The sequence below is a fragment of the Protopterus annectens genome, chromosome 11.part0 (genome assembly GCF_019279795.1).
Source record: "Protopterus annectens isolate FY-2018-M chromosome 11.part0, PAN1.0, whole genome shotgun sequence".
NCBI classification, from domain to species: domain Eukaryota; kingdom Metazoa; phylum Chordata; order Ceratodontiformes; family Protopteridae; genus Protopterus; species Protopterus annectens.
The window spans coordinates 1,049,170,245-1,049,189,305 of NC_056745.1; the positions used below are offsets into that span (position 1 = coordinate 1,049,170,245).

General features: G+C 41.5%; 1 protein-coding gene across 1 annotated transcript in view; it reads right to left on the reverse strand.

Moving 5' to 3' along the window:
• The window catches only part of LOC122815018 (kinesin-like protein KIF21A), a 1,294,913-nt gene that overhangs the window by 685,759 nt on the left and 590,093 nt on the right, over positions 1–19,061 (reverse strand). Inside the window, exon 17 of the mRNA XM_044087270.1 lies at positions 169–365. Coding sequence (XP_043943205.1) covers positions 169–365 — 197 coding nt within the window. The remainder of the gene's footprint in view (positions 1–168; positions 366–19,061) is intronic.

Sequence of the window (19,061 nt, forward strand, 5' to 3'; positions counted from 1 at the left end):
AACTGAGAAGCAAAATTACTTGTTTTTAAAGCAAAATTAATAATCAGTCCTTCAGATGAGCACCACTTTGCTGGAATACTAAACATCTGCATTATTACAACTGGATAATTTTAAGACGATGCTGTATGGAAAGCATGTAGCCTTAGTAGGCACAAAGCACATTCTCACCTTATTCCATTTGCTGTGGGGACTACAGACTGTGGTCTTTGCATGGATATTCTCATTCTTTGTTGGACAGCTGATCTTGAAGCATCATAATCCTGTGTACTGGAAGTGGGCTCCTGGATATGCTCAGGCAAACTCAGTTTGCGACTCACTTTCCCTTTATCTGATACTGGCCGGACCTGACGACGTAGGGCTGTGACCTATACATGTAAAAGCATTTTGTTATCAACCAAGTTAAATCATGTTCTCACATTGTTCTTGCAGTTCTGTATACGATTAACAAATTAACCAACTGGGACAGGCCTTAACACATGCAATTCTCTATTGTATCTATTTTCAAGTGACCCTCACAATTTTTAAGTTTTATAAAAAATTGAAAAAATAAATTATATATATACATACATACATAAAATAAGGAGAGTACACACATACATACGTGTGTGTATTATGTATGTGTGTGTGTATGTATATATATATATATATATATATATATATATATATATATATATATATATATATATATATATATATATATATATATATATATATATATATATATAAATACATAGATATGCAGAGACATGTACATGTGTGTGTGTGTGTGTGTGTGTGTGTAGAGAAGTAAAATCTGCCAGAGAAAAAGGATTATGCACTCTGTTCAATTTTCTCAAGTGTCCTTACTTTTAATCTGTATCCAAAAACAAAAACAATGACATATAGGAAGCGTCCTCACATCTGCCCTTTCAAACTATTTCTAGTGTTCCATTATTTCAACTATTCATAAGATGCTGTCTTTGTTCTCCCTTCCCCAACTGCAAATAGCCCTTACAGCCCCATTAGTCACTCCCAACCACTAGCTTTTCTTTATACCCTTTGGTACTACTGTGCATTGACCAAAAATTATTTTAGAAAGTTATGTACCCAGTACCTTATTTTAATGATCATTTTACATGCGTCCTGTAATTCGCAATGATGTGCTGTTTTGACCTTCTACTGTATAAACAGTGGCATCTTGTCTCTGGCCTGAGACATGACTAATAAAGTCCTTCAAGACCACTCTACCTACATGATTCATGAATAAAATATATATCTGAAAGGTCTTCCCTCTTTCACATGCTGTTGTGTTCTGCAGCATGCTTTTTTTTCTCTGGTAGTGCACTTGTTGGAATTATAGACTTTTTCCATGCTGTGCATATCCCTGCAGCAAAAGTGACCTGATTTATATTGTTTCTCCTCTGTTCTTCCAGAAATGCACCATCAAAACTAAGTACAGTTGTGCCCAACTTACCATAATTGTAGGTGTACGAGTAGATCAGTGTTGCAGTACTAATCCTTGGGTCTTTCCTGCCATTCAGAAACCCACAACTGGCCCAGTTTCCATAGTCTCTGCATCATCCTCAGCTGACAAACATCGACTACCGAGGTTATAAGAAGGATGTCCACTGGTGCCATCTTCAGGTCTTTCTAAGCAGTGAACAAGCAGTCTGATGCATGAAGACAACACAACCTACCCAGGTGTCTGAACCTGAGGGAAAAGAAAGAAAACCATAGGAGGCAGACACAAGATGATTGTGATAAGGACTACCTGCACAGAACTTCTCTACCTCTTCCAGCCATCAAAGGGGGACACATGGTCAGTGGATGAAGGGGTTGGATAGTGGGAATATGTACTGCAACATCGATCTACTCAAACATCTACAATTTTGTCAAGGGGTGCACGACTGTACTATGTTCTTCATAGTCAATGTTGCAGTACTGATTCTTAGGAGATCTCCCAAAGTGAAAAAATTGGGTGGTGATTCATCTGTATGACCTTAGGAAATAAGATTTTGCAGGATGGCAGAAGCAAAAGCTGCTCTAGCCCTGGAGGCATTGCCTAGGTTATAGTGTTTTGAGAAGGTGTACACTGACTTTTATGTGGCTGCTACTAGGATAGCCTGGGTGGGAACATCTTTGAGGAAAGCAGCGGTAGTCACACCTTGTCTGGTAAAGTGGGCTTTAATATGCCCAGGTAAATCCTTTCCTTGGTGCGAGTAAAAGAATTTAATGCAGTTAGCTAACCATTTAGACATTACTGTCTGGAGACAGATTTTTTTCCCTGTTTGCCCTCTGCGAAAGTCACCAGCAATTCCTCTGTTCTATTAGACCTTTTTGTCGTGTCTAGATAGTACCTTATTTGTCTGTGCACATCCAGTGTATGAAGGACTTCTTCCCTGTTCTGTGGATTTGTGTAGAAGACTAGCAGGTGGATAGCACTGGTTTAAAAAAGGTCTGATACCACTTTAGTTATAAAGATTGGATTTGTTCTGAGGGTGACCCTATCCCTGTGGGAGACAATGAAAGGTTCTTTACACATGAAGGTTTGCAGCTATGAAACTCTCCTAGCTGAAATCACAGCTATAAGGAAGGAGGACTTTCAGGTGAGCATTTTTACAGGTTCAAAGGGAGGCAAAGTTAGTTTTCCAAGGCATAATTTAGATCCTAAGGTGAAATAGGGTTCCCTCTGGGTGGTTGCAAGTTAGAGAGCTAGAGTTACAGAGTTAGTCCCTTTTAGAAAAAGTTTCATAATAGACGTGTGAGAAGACAGGTTGAGCATTATTCAGACAAGCTGAAACTGCCGATGCATGTACTTGAATGCTGGAATAGGAAAGGCCTGACAGATACTGTAAGGCTGAGCTGATGTCTGCCTGAGCAGGATCAGTGCCATTGTTGTGAGAACAGGTGAAAAATCTTTTCCATTTTGCCTGGAATTGGGCGTTTCGCTTCCCTTAGAATGAAAAGCACCTCCTTGGGGTAAGAAGCCATCCTAGGTGTCAAAAAACATTCATCCATGCAGTTAACATGAAGGTGCTAGGTGGGGATGGAAGACAGACTCCATGACCTGGCTGAAGAGCTCTACCACCTGAGGTAGGGTACAGACTCTCCCCTCACTTAGTATCAGGAGGAGGGGGATTCACTGTTGTCTCGGCCAGAAGGCAACCACTAGAATCATGCTGGGTCTGTCCATCCTGATTTTTGTTAGCATGCTGGGAATAAGGGGCAAGGGTGGGAATGTACACTGGAATCAGTTTGGCTATTTGAAAGAGAATGCATTTATCTTCCAGGCTCCTGTCTGTTGTGTTCTGGAGCAGAACTTCTGTAGTTGCTTGTTGTGGAGACAGGCAAACAGGACTGTTGAGGAGATCCCCCACTGTATGGTCAGATCCAAGAAAACTTTGTTTTTCAACATCCATTTTTTGGGGGTCTAGAAGGCCCCTGCTAGGAGAATCTGCTAGGGGATTGCTCTGGTCTGGAATATAACAGGCTGTGAAGGTTAGCCCTGCCTCTTGAGCCAGCATCTAAGTTTTCCTGTCAAAGCTGCACAATGGGTAGGACAAAGCTCTCTCACTTTTTTTTTTTAATTTAACACGATTGTGGTGGTGTTTGTCCAGATCTGCAGTGTCCCTAATTTTGTTGAAATATTTTATGGCCATGTAAACTATTAACTCTTTTTGTTTTTTATGCAACTTCCTTTGCTACTGGGATCAAATGCCCTCTACCTTCAGTGGACCTAAGAGGGTCTTCCCAAGCTATGTCTGAGCTGTTAGTAGTAACAGACTTGTCTGCTTCTGGGTTCTTTTGTATGGTGTTCTTCGATCACAGAAGTTCTCTTTTCAGACATAGAAGGAGGAGCATCAGAGTTTCAAAGGGTTGGGAATTCTGTTCCCAGACATTTCTTTAGGAACCAGTGAAGTTTCCTCAAGTGTAGCTATGCAAAAGGAATCATGAGGATGTATGATGCCAGGTACCCCAGTATCCTCAGGAATTCTCCTCCAGTGATGAGCTCCTTTGGAAGCACACCAGTCAGTCAGACTGTCAAGAACACTATCATGTCTTGGAGAAAAAAGGCTTTCTGTTCATAGGATCACAGGAAGTTACTAGGCTATTGGCCCCAAGGCCCTTACAAGCCTCGCCAAGAATTTAGCCCATGTTCCAACAAGTCAGCACCCTATGCCCCTGTCCAGCAGGGACACAGGTGGAATCCCAGGGATGTATTTTCTGTTCCCCATCCAGTTATCCAGGCTGCACTTAAAAAGGTTTAATGAGGTACCCTGCTTTATGTGGAGAGGGAGTCTATTCCACAAAAGGGGGTAGTCTCTGGGACACACATCTGTCCCGCCAACAAGGTCACGTGTGTGGGTTACTCGAGTGGAGTTTGACTTGCAGATATGCAGCATTCCTATTAGGGCAGGGTCTGAGATTATTTTGCATGAAAGACAGACGTCACCTCTGAGAAGTCTATAGGAGACCGAGTAGAGGGACAGGGCTTTTAGCCTATCTGTGTAGGGTAGATGTTTGAGGCCCTGGATTCTCTGGGTGAGGAACCTCTGTTCTCTCCAGTTGCTGCATGTGCTTTGTGAGGTATATGCAGAAAGGGGCATTGTACTCAATAATGGGTTGAACCCAGTCTATGATAACTTCCAGAAGAGGATCCTTCTTTGCTGGAGAGTTTGAGATTTTTGAAGATTTAGGTTGAAACCTACCTTCTGGAAACAGTCTATAGTAATGTGTAAAGCATTCAGGGTCTCTGATGCGGATCTTACATGAATAAGAGAGTCTTCTAAGTAGGGGTAAATATGGACTGCTAGAGTTCTGCAATGTGGTATCAAACAGCTACGCATTTTGTGAAAACTCCAGGTGCAGTAGCTAGCCCAGATGGTAAAGCAAAGAAATGGAAGTGGGAACCTGTTGTACAAATCATAGGTACTTTCTGTGACTGCCAGCTATAGGGACATGGAGGTAAGCAACCTCTAGGTCCATGGTGACCACGGAGGCATCTAGGAAGATCACAAGCAGTTAATTTCTGCAATGTAAGCACTTTGAATTTTGGGATGCTAAGGAATTTCTTTGGCTTTGAGATGCTCAAGATGGGTCTTCAAGTGCCATCTTCTTTTGAGACAAGAAAAATCCTTAAGTAGAAGCCTTTACCTTCTTGCTCTTGATGGGAGAGGGTGAATGGATCCTTGTTGAAGTAGCTCCCTGAGGCTAAGTGGCAAGAGACTTTCCTGCTGTTTTGGTGGTTTTGGAATGCCCAGAAAGGGTGGAATTTCTCTGAATTTAATACAGGATCCCTTCTCTATGATGTTGAAGACCCACTAGTTCCTGGTGACAGCCTTCCACTGGTTTAGGAAGGAGACTCTCTTTACAAGAGGCCTGGGAGGGATGAGAATGGGTAAGGGAGGGGTGACGCACAGTTATAGTTGCTCTCAGTGCTAAGTGGGTCCCTTGGAAACCTTGCCCTTTGAGATTTTTCTAGTTGCCATCTCCTACACTGTTATCTTTTTACCACAGGGAGGCTTCTCCTCGTCTGGTCTAGGTGGGAAAGGGCACGGTTTTAAAAGGCTGTTCCTGCTGTACCTTGGAATTAGAGATAGGTAAAATTCTGACAGTTTTAATTTGCTTCTTCCCTTTTTTGTCCAGGTTCTCAAAAAACTGTTCAGCTGGTGGACCAAAAATTAATTCTTTTTCCAAAGGAGCATCTAATAGTTCAGCCTTTTCCTGATCTGGCAGAGGCTGTGTCCTGAGCCATGCATGTCTGCGGATGATAGAACCTGTGGCAGCTGCTTTGCAAGAAAAGTATAAGGCATCACAGACACATCTTAAAAAGTGTCTGGAGACTTGTAAAGCTTTTCTTTCAAACTCTTAAATTTCCTTGGATAAGGTTCTACCCGCAACAGAGTAACTAAGATATCATTTTGTCTTGAAGAAATTCAAGGTACTTAAGCATATAGAAATGACAATTCAAAGCTCTCACTGCCAGGACAGCAGAAGCATAAGCTTTCTTTCCAAATCTGTCTAGTAATTAGATTTCCCTATCATTACACAGGGGATGTTGTGTTGCCCCTTTAGGTACATCTTTTGTAGATTCAGCAGAGAGAACAGAAGGATCAGCCTTCAGAGTTTTATAGAGGTGCTTATGAGTTTCTAGCACTCTGTGCCTGTCTGGTTTCCTTGGAGCAGGGAGCAGAGTCAGGTTGTAGAGATATGTCTTTGAAGACATTGTCTAATATAATGTGCACAGGAGGAATAGCCAGTAGTCTGGGTAAAGGGAGATTTAGGAGTTCCCTTATAGTAGGCCTGGGCCTGGCAAACTGCTTACATTCCCAAATGAAAGCCTCTTTCATTTAATGCAGGGTATCCCCAAAGGAAAGGAGGTCTTTGAGGGGGAAGAAGAAGAGAGTGTGACATCAGAGTCTGAGCCTGGGTAAGTCTAAGGTGGTAAGTGTCCATATTAAGACAATTCCTCCACATCCTCAGAGTAGAAGAATCTTCCTCTTTCTGACAAGCTGCTTTCCTGCTCTGCTTAGATGGTGAGGTCTCAGAGGTGGATGAAAAAGATGGCTCTCTAGATTTCATGAAAGCCATAAACTACTGTGCTGTCTTAAGGAGGTCAAGGGCTTTGGTCTGCATAGAAGTAGTTGGAGGGGATGGTGAAGCAAATAACGTGATTCACATTGATTTGGTTGCCCATTCTACAGGGGAGACCGAATGATGTAGACATCTGACTGTAACTTTGGTTATAACTTTGGTAGTTGGGGAAAACAAGGAGTTTCCCTCAGTAGAAAATATGCAGACATCAGAAGCGGAGGCCTGTAGAGTAAACTCATTATCAACCTACGTGTGAACTGTACTGACATTTAAAGGTAAGCCAGAAGCCATGTTGGCCTCCTGATGGATTGAGCCAAAGGATTCAGGCCTAGAAGGCAATAAACCAGGTGGGTTGCAAAGGCACCTTACCTATGTTGTTGTATGACTTAAGAACAGTAGTTCAAACTTTTTGTGGAAATGTCAGGTCCTTGGGCTTTTCTGCCTTTTTTTGTTTTGAAATGACACTAGCAGATGCAGGAGTCTGCAGAGACCCTGTGGTAGCAATGGAATGCAACCAAGGAAGCCAAAGAAGATGACTCTATATGGGCTGCAAGTATTTCGGCCCTACATTTTAGAGTTTTTGCATGGAATCCTGCACAGTCTGGTCAGGTAGAGATATTGTGCTTAGGCCCCAAGCAGAACAGACAAAACAAATGAAAATGTTTGCACGGAATTTGCTTCCCACACTTCAAGCAAATGCTTACTTTTCTGAACATTAAATTTCTAGAGAAATTTCCTCAACAGGAACTTATCTGACTGGAAGGTGAATAGGATCTCTGGAAGCACAAGCAAACCAACTGGCTGAGAGCGTGCTGAACACACGTAAAGGACACTGGACTGCACAGCTACAAAGAACTAAAGATGGCACTGATGGATGCCCTTCTTATACCCTGACATCCAGACATCAGTCATCAGTCGTCAGATATCTGTCAGCTAGGGATGATGCAAAGACTCTGGAAATCAGGCCAGTCACGAGCTTCTGCATGGCAGGAAGACCCAAGAATCAGTACTGCAACAAACTATGATGAATATCATTACTTCTCATGGGCTCCTAGTACTTGAACACACAGATGCTTGTGTAATATCTCATTCAGTGCACTATTGCTTCTTATCAGACCCACACATTTCTATATTAGCAGCCCTGACATTCAAAGCATACCAGTAACAGTAATGAAACTTTTGGTCTTGCTTAATAACTGTAAGTACTTCTCTTACTATATCCTATAATTTTCTGTTCTCTCTGGCACAGTATCAGCAACTTAACTCAAGAATAAAGAACAAAGCTGAAAATAATCAGTGAACAAAGGCCCAAACTCAGTACCATTATTAAAAAATGTATTATTCACTTAGAAAGCTGAGAAAATGGGAAACTTAGATAACTTTACTTAAGCACAAGAATTCTGTCTTTCTAATATTTGGTACCATCTAGTGATAATATATATATATATATATATATATATATATATATATATATATATTATTATTATTTTTTATCTTCAAGTCCCTTTTTCTCATTTTTACTTGTGGTTGGGGTGTCCCATCAACTGTCACCACTCTCCAACCTTCAGTAGTCATGCCTGTCGCAGGTCTTCACTTACACTATCTATTTCTTGGACATCCTCATCTCTTGTTGCCTTCTTCCAGTCGCTACTAAATCTGCTTTACGAAAGTAACATTTGCTTTCCTGTACATGCGAGTAAAACCCTGTAATATGTTCTACTTGATGTTTCTCTACAGCTGAGGAAGCTTTAGGTTTAGCTCTGATGACCTTATTCCTTCTTTTTCTGACCAACAGTGTGCATCCTGCTACCCATTTTAGGCACTTGATCTCGACTGTCACAAGCTTTATCATGCTCTGCTTTGTCTGCTCAGGATTCTGTGCCATACAGAAGCATAGGTCTCTTCACTGTTGTAACACCTTGCACTTCAGCATTCTTCTGCCTCAAAGTACCCTGACACCTTGCATCATTTGGCTTGCAGCACCTCTGGGTCTAGCTTTACCTCCTCATTCAGATTTTCCTTCTCAACTACACCTGCCAAACACTTCATAGGATCATAGCAAGTTACTAGGCTAATGGCCCTAGGACCCTTGGGCCATTAGCCTAGCCAACTTCTACCCTTATTTCCACGATCAGCACCTAAAGCCTGCATTCAAGAGGTTGGAACCTTCAGGGTGAATTTACTGTTACTCATCCAATCATCCAGACTGCGTTTGAAGAGTGCCAATGAGGTACTCCGTTTGACATGAAATAGGAGTCTGTTCCAAAGGTGTGGTAACCTCTGGGAGACAAATCTGTCCCCCAGCAGGTTCTACTAATGTCACATACCAGGTTAAGGTCCTTAGATCGAGCAACCCGTGTACCATTTGACTTGCAGATATACAGCATTTCCAGTGAAGCAGGGTCAAAGATTGCCTTATATGCAAGGCAGAGATCGCCTCTGAGTAGTGTGTATGAAACCGAATAAAGTGACAGTGATTTCAGATGATCCACATAGGACAGATGCTGAAGACCTTAAATTTTCCTTGACAGGAACTTTTGTAGTTTCTCCAATTGCTGCAGGTGCTTGGAAAGGTACATACCAAAATGGGAGCTGTACTCCATTATTGGCCTGATGAGGGACAAGTACAGGGAGGTTAGAACTTCTTTTTTACTGGAGGCAATGCCCTCACTTATTAGATGAGCAATATAGAGTGCCTTTCAAGTTTTTTAACCTGATCAAGTATTTTGTCTTCTATCTCAGTATTCAGCATCTTCTCATTTCCCCATTTGTTGCCACAACTTCTGTTTTGCCTGTACTTAGTTTTAATTCGTATGCCTTTAGTTTTGCATACCACTTCCCCATCATTTGCTGAAGTTCCTGTTCAAAGTTTGCTTGTAGTCCCGCATCATGTACATACACTAGTTTTCTTGATCTGTACCCTCTGACCTGTTTGCTGATGTAGTCCATCTCCAATATGCCCAGGAGTGGACTTGCAGCTAAACCCTTTTGCAATCGCAATCCCAATGGGACCCCCACCCCATAAGCCTGAATACTTTTCATGTGTGTGTGACTGGATCCTTGTAAGGAGCTTGCACTAAATTCTACAAATGCTTCTGGAGCTTCAAAATAATCTCAGAACTGCACAAAATCAATTTTGTTGAATCCTTGCCTTGTGCTTTCTCCATGTCTATAAATGTACAATCCTCCATCCTCATATTCAGCTTCTTCTTCTCTATCGTTCTCGATGCAAAACACAGGCCAGTTGTACTGCACTGGGATCTGAATCCTAACTGCTCATTTCCTTTCCTACTTTCTACTACTCTGCATAGTCATCTATCAACCACCCTCTCTAGCACTTTCATGCAGTACAACAGGAGTTTTATATCACTGTGCTGCTCACAGCTGTGAATAGCTTGTTTGTTTTTGTACATTGGCACCAGAATGCTACTGAAACATGCACCCCAGAAGAAAAAAAAAATAAAAGAATCAACTGAAAGTTTCATTAAAATGTATGGAAAAAGAAGTTAAAAACAAAAGGCCTGGATAAAGTGTGGTATACCCTCCCTACAACATCCCCCATGCAAAAGCAAAGCCCTCACACCTCTTAATATACAACAGTCTGAAGGTATATAAAGTACAGTTTTGTACCTACCATAAATGTAGATGTTCGAGTGCTAATACAGCTGCAGTCATAACAGATGGGTTCTCCTGCCGTCAGGCGGGTCCTCGGTCGGCCGAATTCCAAAGTCTAGGTCCGGCGTCGGTTGTCGTCGCTTCTTCCCTGACGTCAGTGCGACAGGGGTATAAAGGAACCAGCCGACGCCATTTTCTTCAGTTTTTCTTGCCCCAGATGTCAGGTGCCCCAGAAGGAAGGCAATACATAAATTTGTGTAATAATGCAGTGCAATATAATCAAAATACAGTAGTTGCAAGCAAATACATCATAAATGAATACCCCAATCAGGTTGTATGAGGATGTGTTAGCCTATAGGCCTGTCCCAAGAGGGGAAGGAGGGAGGGAAACCTGGACTGCAGCTGTATTAGCACTCGAACATCTACATTTATGGTAGGTACAAAACTGTACTATGTTCATCGTGCATACAGCTGCAGTCATAACAGATGGGTAGAATCCCAAAGCTAAGAAAGGGGTGGTAGGCACTAGGTGGAACTAGGAGGAGCCAAAATGCCCTGCAAGACTGCAGTGGCAAAGCCTGCTCTAGATTTGGAGTATAATGGTAGGTTGTAGTGCTTGGAGAAGGTATGCACAGAACTCCAAGTGGCTGCTTCCAAAATATCCTTGGTAGGAACTCCTCTGAGGAAGGCTGCAGAGGTGGCTGTGGCCCTGGTGGAATGAGTTCTAATGCCTGTAGGTACAGTTTTGCCATGAAAGGAATAGCAAAAGCGTATGCAGCGGGCTATCCATTTTGAGATTGTCTGTTTAGAAATTGGCTTTCCTTGAGCTCCTACTGCATAGGCCACAAAGAGCTGTTCTGATTTTCTGAAAGACTTTGTTCTGTCCAAATAATAACGCAGTTGTCTGTGGATGCCCAAGGAATGTAGTAATCTCTCCCCTTTGTTTTGAGGATTAGGATAAAAAGTAGGTAAATGTATGGCCTGATTTAAAGCTACCCTGGATACCACTTTAGGCATAAAGGACGGGTTGGTTCGTAAGGAAACTCTGTCCTGATGGAAGATGATAAAAGGCTGGACAGCCATGAGAGCCTGTAGTTCTGAAACTCTACGAGCTGAGGTGATAGCCAGAAGGAAAGCTGTTTTCCAGGACAAATATTGCAAATCTGATGAGGCAGCTGGCTCAAAGGGAGGCAAGGTCAGTTTTTCCAGAATGAAATTAAGATCCCAAGCAGGTATTGGTTGTTTCCTTGGAGGTCTTAAATTCTTAGCCCCTCTGAGGAACTGTCTTAAGAGAGGGTGAGAGAATAAAGGTGGATCAGTGTTGTATTCTGCAGAAATGGCTGAGGCATGGATTTTGATGTAGGAGAAAGAAAGTCCACTGCTTAGCAGTTCAGCCAAATATTTGTATTTGTATCAAAGTATTTGAGGTAAATTCAGTTTTCCAGGATCCTGGCCCTTTTTCTCATTCCAGACACAAAAACGTTTCCATTTTGTGGAGTAAGCTTTTCTAGTTGATGGCCTTCTGGCCTCCAAAATGACATCCTGCACCTCCTTGGAGAGTAGGGTCTGTTGTGATGCTAAGGAATCTTCCATGCGGCTAGATTGAGTGTTTTTAGCTGACTGTGAAGAGATTTGAAGCTGTGCTGAGTCAGAAGAAGAGGCATTAGAGGCAGGGTCCATGGTGGCGAATGCATCAGGCTCCTCAGGAGTGGGTACCAGTGTTGCCTTTGCCAGTCCGGAGCAATGACGATCATCTTTGGTCTGTCTGCTCTGGTTTTCAATAGAACTTTGGGCAGCAGAGGAAGAGGTGGGAAGGCATAAACTGTCATTGATGTCCAACTGAAAGAGAGAGCGTCCACTCTCCAGGCATTTGGATGGAAGATCCTTGAGCAGAATTTTGTCAATTGATGATTTTTGTGGGAGGCAAAGAGATCTATGTCTGGCCTTCCCCATTCTTGGATTATTTCTGTAAAAACTTCTGGATGCAATTTCCATTCGTGTGGATCTGTCATATTCCTGCTTATGTTGTCTGCCAGCGTGTTTTCCTTGCCTGGCAAGTACTGTGCTTGTAGTTCCATTTGTAAGTCCATGGCCATGTTCCAAAGTGACATAGCCAGTCTGCATAGGGGGTAAGAATGTGTTCCTCCCTGTTTGTTTATGTACCACATAACTGTGGTGTTGTCCATTCTTATCAATAGTTGACCTGGTTGTAGAAGGTCCTTGAAAGCTATAATAGCATTTATTACTGCTAGCATTTCTTTTTGATTGATGTGAAGGTGCTTTTCTTTTTGGGACCATTTGCCCTGAATGCACCGATCTGTCATGTGCGCCCCCCAGGCGTAGTCCGAGGCATCTGTTGTGATGACTTGATTTGCTTGAGGCTTGCTGAATGGAAGACCTGTGTTTGTTTGACATGCTTGAGCCCACCACAGAAATTCCTTTTGCAGGCATGGAATTAGTGGTATTATTGTTTCCAAACTGTGGTTGTGTTGAGACCATATGTTTTTCAGGTACCATTGTAGTTTCCTCATATGCAGCTTTGCACATGGGATTAGTAAGATGCAAGATGCCATGAATCCCAGAGCCTGCAGGATTTTCCTTGCAGTCAGCCTGGTGCAATTTGCTAGTGTTCTGAAGTATTGAATTAGTTGCCCCTGCTTCTCTGGCGTGAGGTAGGCCATCTGGGTGTTTGTGTCCAAATTGGCACCCAGGAAAATTATCTTCCGAGAGGGTATTAGCCTCGATTTCTTTTTGTTGACTCTGTATCCCAGAGAGTTCAACAACATTATTACATAAGCCAGATGTTTCAGAAGAATGTGCTTGCTGTCCACTTGGATCAGGCAGTCGTCCAGATAGGGGTATATTTGTATCCCTTGAAGTCTGCAGTAGGCAATTACTGATGCCAGGCATTTCGTGAATACTCTGGGCACAGTAGATAAGCCAAAGGGCAATGCAGAGAATTGATAATGGGTTGAACCTGCAAGAAACCTGAGGTACCTTCTGCAATTTTGTCTGATTGGGACATGCAGGTATGCCTCCTTGAGGTCCAATGTTACCAGCCAAGACTCCTTGCCCAGCATGGGAAGAAGTTGCTGTAGAGTGAGCATCTTGAATTTTGGTGCAGTAGAAATGTGTTTAGGATGGATAGGTCCAAAATAGGTCTCCAATCTTTTCCCTTCCTTGGCACCAGAAATAGCCTGGAATAAAAACCTTGACCTTGTTCGTGCATAGGTACCTCTTGAATAGCTTTCATGTTTATGAGATCTGTAATTTGCCTTTGTGCCTCTGCCCTTTGATTGTGTGGCAGGTTTGGCATGCCTCTCATTTTTGGAAGGGTGTGAAAATGGAATTTGTAGCCTCTGTTTATAATGTCCAGGATCCATTTGTCCTTTGTGACAATATGCCAATTTTTTGAAAATAATGCCAGCTTTCCTCCTAAAGGGCTGCCATTTGAGACTTGGTTGGCATGCAAAGGGGAAAGTCATTGGGTTTGCTTTCTGAAAGATTGTGAGTTATCCTCACCACCTCTTTGTGTAGGAGCTTGCCATTGTCTGCCTCTAAATGATCCTTGGGATTGTCCTCTGCCACTCGGGCACCTGTATCTGCCTCTTTGGGGTCTGTCCATGGCAGGAAAGGACCAGTTTTTGGAAGGCCAATTTCTACTAAAATGTGGGGGTTGTACCTGTAGAAATTCTTTCACAGTTTGCATTGATTTAGCCTTTTCCTCCATTTTCCTTAACACCTCCTCAGCATTAGCACAAAATAGTACATCCTTTTGAAGAGGGGCGTCTAGTAATTTAGCTTTGACATGATCAGGCAAGGCTTGTTCCTTGAGCCAGGCATGCCTACGTATGACTGATCCTGTAACAGCAGCTCTACATGAGGCCTCTAGAGCATCAAAACCACATTGTAAGGTATGCTTACCCACTTGTTCTGCACTATGCATCAAATCCTGCAACTCCTTCAAGTCTGGTTGTTCAGGTTGTGACATTTTACTTTTCAATTGTAATAACAAAAACTGTTGGTATTTTAGCATATGAAACTGACAGTTTAAGGCCCTCATGGATAAGGTAGCCAAGGTATATACCTTTTTCCCCACCTTTCTAAGGATCTGGAGTCTCTCTCGGAAGGTAATGGATTTTTAGCAATGGAGGCCTTAACTCCCTTGGGGCCCTGTGAGATGGTTTCTGGGTCAGCAGCATGGCTTTTGTATAGAAATTGCTGTGAGTCAGGAACCCTGTAGTACCTGTCAGGTTTAACTGGAGCTGGAGGTAGAGAGTCCGGGTTAAGGCAAGCCTCCAAGTAAACATCATCTAGGATGTCCAAGACAGGAGGTATAGCCAGAGGCCTGTGCTGAGGTAGCAAGAGAAATTCCCTGAGCCTTTTCTTGGAATCTGAATAATCTTGGCCTTCCCAGTGGAAGTGTTCCCTTAAGGTATGCAAAGTTTCCCCAAATGAGTAATCCTCTGGGGGGGGAGACAGAAGGGATGGACTCCTCCGTGATCAGAGACTACAAAAGGGGAGTAAGAATGTTCCTGATCATCAGAATGCTCTGAAATAATGGAGCCCTGATCAGAGGAGGGGGAATCTTCCTCCACTCTGGGCCTTTTGTCCGGTGGGGGCTGAGAACCTCTGATGAGAGTAATTAAATCCTCAGCCATTTTAAGCATCTGTTTCTTAGGCATGGGGCCTGGAGATGGGCCCTGTGTAGCTGGTCTCTTAGGGTGCATGGTTGCTTTAGACTTTGTGAAAGCCTTGATGGAGAAAGAAGAGGAAGGTCTGAAGACACCTTGAGTGGAGGTGGACCTGTCCACATTCTGAGATTCAATGCCAAGAGTGGCTTCGGTATCTGTAGTCGGGGTGTGGGCCGAGGAGCCTGCGACCTCGGGCACAGGAGACACCGTCAAAGAAGTGTCATCGGTAGTCAGGGGCTGCGTAGGCGCCTTGCTGAGAACTGGACCACGTGTAGTCGGCTTTGGCGTGGTGTCGGTAGAGGCCGTGGACCTCGTGTGTCGGTTCTTGTCTTTGCGTTTTTTAGACAAAACTGGAGTCGGAGTATCTGATGACATAGTATAGTTAAATGTTTTCCCAAAATAATGCTGGGCGAACTCCGCCCGACGCTTAATAGTGCGTTTGTTGAATGTAGCACAAAAGCGACAGACAGAGACATTGTGGTCTGGGCCTAAACAAGGTATACAGAGGGAATGGAAATCCTTATGCAGTATTTGCTTCCCACAAGAAATACAATTATTAACTTTGTCTGACATCGGTCTGAGGCAAGAAAAGTTTCTAGCGGGTACTTAGCTTTTAAGAAGACTTCGGTTTCCAAATTTTCGTAATCTCAGGAGCTGGCCGACCGGTACTTGTGAACTGCTTCTGCTTCAGGCACCATGCGGCAAGAAAGACTGAAGAAAATGACGTTGGCTGGTTCCTTTATACTCCTGTCGCACTGATGTCAGGGAAGAAGCGACGACAACAGACGCCGGACCTAGACTTTGGAATTCGGCCGACCGAGGACCTGCCTGACGGCAGGAGAACCCATCTGTTATGACTGCAGCTGTATGCACGATGAACATCCAGGCAAGTTAACCAATTTTGAAGAAATGGGTTACTGACTAAAACAGACTTGCAACAATGTATATTTGCCACAGGCACTTATCTGGGAGTCTCAAATGTTCTAAACATTTCTGCAAAGTATACAAGCTCAGTTAGATGAACTTACATTACAAAGTATCCAAATGACCCCAGCCCTGTCCTGTGGTTTGGAACAAGACCTTAGATTCTACAAACTATACAAGCACTGTTAGAGAAACCTGCATCACAGCTACATTTAAACTGCACTGTAGGTTGACATAGGGCCTTGGAAACTGTTGCAATGCAATATATTCAAGTGACAGTTATAGTAAACAGAGATTCAAATAATAACCAAGACAATACAACCTGAAAGCGTTTACTGCACAGTTTAAAACAAAATTGCCTTCACAAAAAAAGGCATGACTGTAATAAATGATTTGTACATTAATTAGCTATTGACTAAAAAAATGAATTGTGCTACCAGGGAAATGAAGCTTATGACAGCAAAGGTTCTGTAGAAAACCAGAGACATAGTACTGGACCTGGAATGCATCTCCAGCTTAAAAACACATCTCTTCAGATAAATAATTTAACAGTTTCTTGCCAAAATCTGTTTTATTACAAGATGTGACTAAAAACACAAGTTTCGAATAGATTTCCTCATGATGTCCTAGAAATTATCCCTTTGATGCTCACTCTCTATCTGCAATCCCTTTAAATCAGTCTCCTTAAAAAAATACATGATACTTTCTAAAATGTTACCAATTAGTGGTGACAGGAAGTGAGTGGAAAATGTTAGGATTCTATCTGCTACTCTTGGACACTACTTGGTTTTGGTAGACTCTTATTTGAATTGGTTTGTTTTCAGTTCATGGTAGTCAACACAGAGTTCTTTCTGACAAAGAAACTCAATTTACTAGCCAGCTGTTTCAGAAATGTGCAAAAGAAAGGGACTTTGTACATGTCACTAGTAGTCCTGGATATCTTCAGTCAAATGGTCTTGCTGAACGTGCAGCACAGAGTACAAAGCAGTTACTTGAAAGGTCAATGTGTGGCAATACAGATGTGTTCTTGAATTTGCTTAATTTCAGAAACATACCCCATGATATTATTCTTAACTCACCTGCTCAAAGACTACTTTCCGAGCAAATTAGAACTATGCTACCCATTACTTCCAATTTAATGAAGCCTAAACCTAAGAACAATAAAGCCATGAAGGCTAAACTGGTTAAGAAGCGCAATATCCAGAAATCTAGTTACGACAGATCAAGCAGATAACTTTGTCCTTTGAGGGAAGGAGAAATGGTACGAATCCAAAGGTTTTGATTAAATTGGACAGATTACAGGCATCTGTGCCAAGCCACAATCCTACCTGGTAGACTCCGAGGGTGTGGAATAAAGGAGGAATCGTAGACATCTTCTTCCTGTACCAGAATTATCATCACCATCACAACATTATTTCTGTGATGCAAACTTCAAATCTAAGAGTTGATCAGACATGTTTCCACACCAGAATGTGTTCAAAATTCTGATTCCATTCCAGGAAATGTTCCAGACATTCCACAGGTCCAACATTTTGCAGAGTCAGTTCCAGTTGCTAAATTTAGCTCCCAGTTTTATGTCATACGATATATGGATGAGTATCAAAGCCTAGTGTGAAATACGCACAACGAGGACTTGATTGTACATACATGTGTACTTAGTTTTGTGTAATGCATGACAAAGAATTATCTGTGATTTCTGCATGCTAAATAGACTCATAGTGTTGTATGATCTATTTCTTAAAAGGGGAGGATGCAGATCAGAATGCAAGTATGCTGTATCTTTAAGAAACATGTAAGAAAATAAAGCCAGACAGTGAACTGCTTGAACTGGTTTATTGAATACAAAAATAATGTAAAAACAATAGTACTAAGTGCCTTCACCCATTAATATCAGGGCATCATCACAGTACTAAAGAAATATTGACACGACCATCCTTTGTATGTACATACCTCATAAATAAATTACATTGTTAAAAACTGATTTAATTGATATATTTCTCTTAAAGTAACTTGGCACAAAAAAAAACTCAGTAACCTCAATTTTTCAAGTGTCTTATAACAAAAATAAAAAATAAAAATGAATATAAAAATGTTGGAATGTATATATATTATAATAAATATTGTGCTAAAAATGTAATTTAATAAATATATATATAGTAAATAGACATGTTAAATTACAAAATATTAAATATAATATAATATATAAATATAAATATATTCTCATGTTATGTACCTATACAAATATATTAACATAAATAACGTTAAAATAGGTCATATAAATAGATGTTGTATTTTAAAATACTAGAAATAGATACAACATCATTAATACCAGGCAAAGTACAGGCATTTAATCTAAGTTGCCAAAGGCATTCCTTTGCCTCCAGCATTGTCTTCTCATCCCCACCCTTGTGTATATTCTGAGGAATTCTATCTATAATAAAAAATAAAAAACGTTTAAAATTAGGACATCTAATACTATGCATATACAGGGAGCTTGTGGTCTTGCGTTTCTTAATGTCTCTAACATGCTCAACAATCCGTTCCCTTAGCTTTCTAATTGTTTTTCCAACATAAAATGCGGAACAAGCTGAACATGTAGCTAAATACGCCACCATCTTTGTATTGCAGTTCCAATACCCTGGGCATCTAATGTTTTTTCCATAATTAATAATAGCAACGTAGGGACCATCATTGATGTATTTGCATGTGTGACAAGTACCACATTTGCTCATTTTAGACATTTTAAAAATGGCCTTACTGGTGTTTGTCTCAAAGATCCTTTAGATTCCTACCTCTACTATATGTAATCTTAGGCTGGGAGCCAATGGTTTCTAATAACTCAGCATTGTTAATGAAAACACTTGTCCAGGTCTCTCTAACAATGGTGACAACGTGATGTGCTGCATCATTATAGAGTAAGATGAAAGTATCATGTCTGGACATATTGGAATTGACATTCAACATTATCACAACCATATTTTATAATGGGTCTATACATTGTAACTCTTTTAGTAAAAAATTCCCTTTTGGTGGTACAAATAAGTTCATTAGGGTACCCTCTATCTAAAAACATATTAGATAATTTTTCAATTTCTGCATTAAAAATATTGTCATCGCTGATGATTCTTGACAGCCTGACCATTTGCCCTTTCACCAAATTCTTTTTTTGATAGAAAGGATGACAACTATTAAAATGTAAAAAGGAGTTTGAGAAAGTTTTCTTTCTAAAAATATTTGAATGAAATCCATCATCCC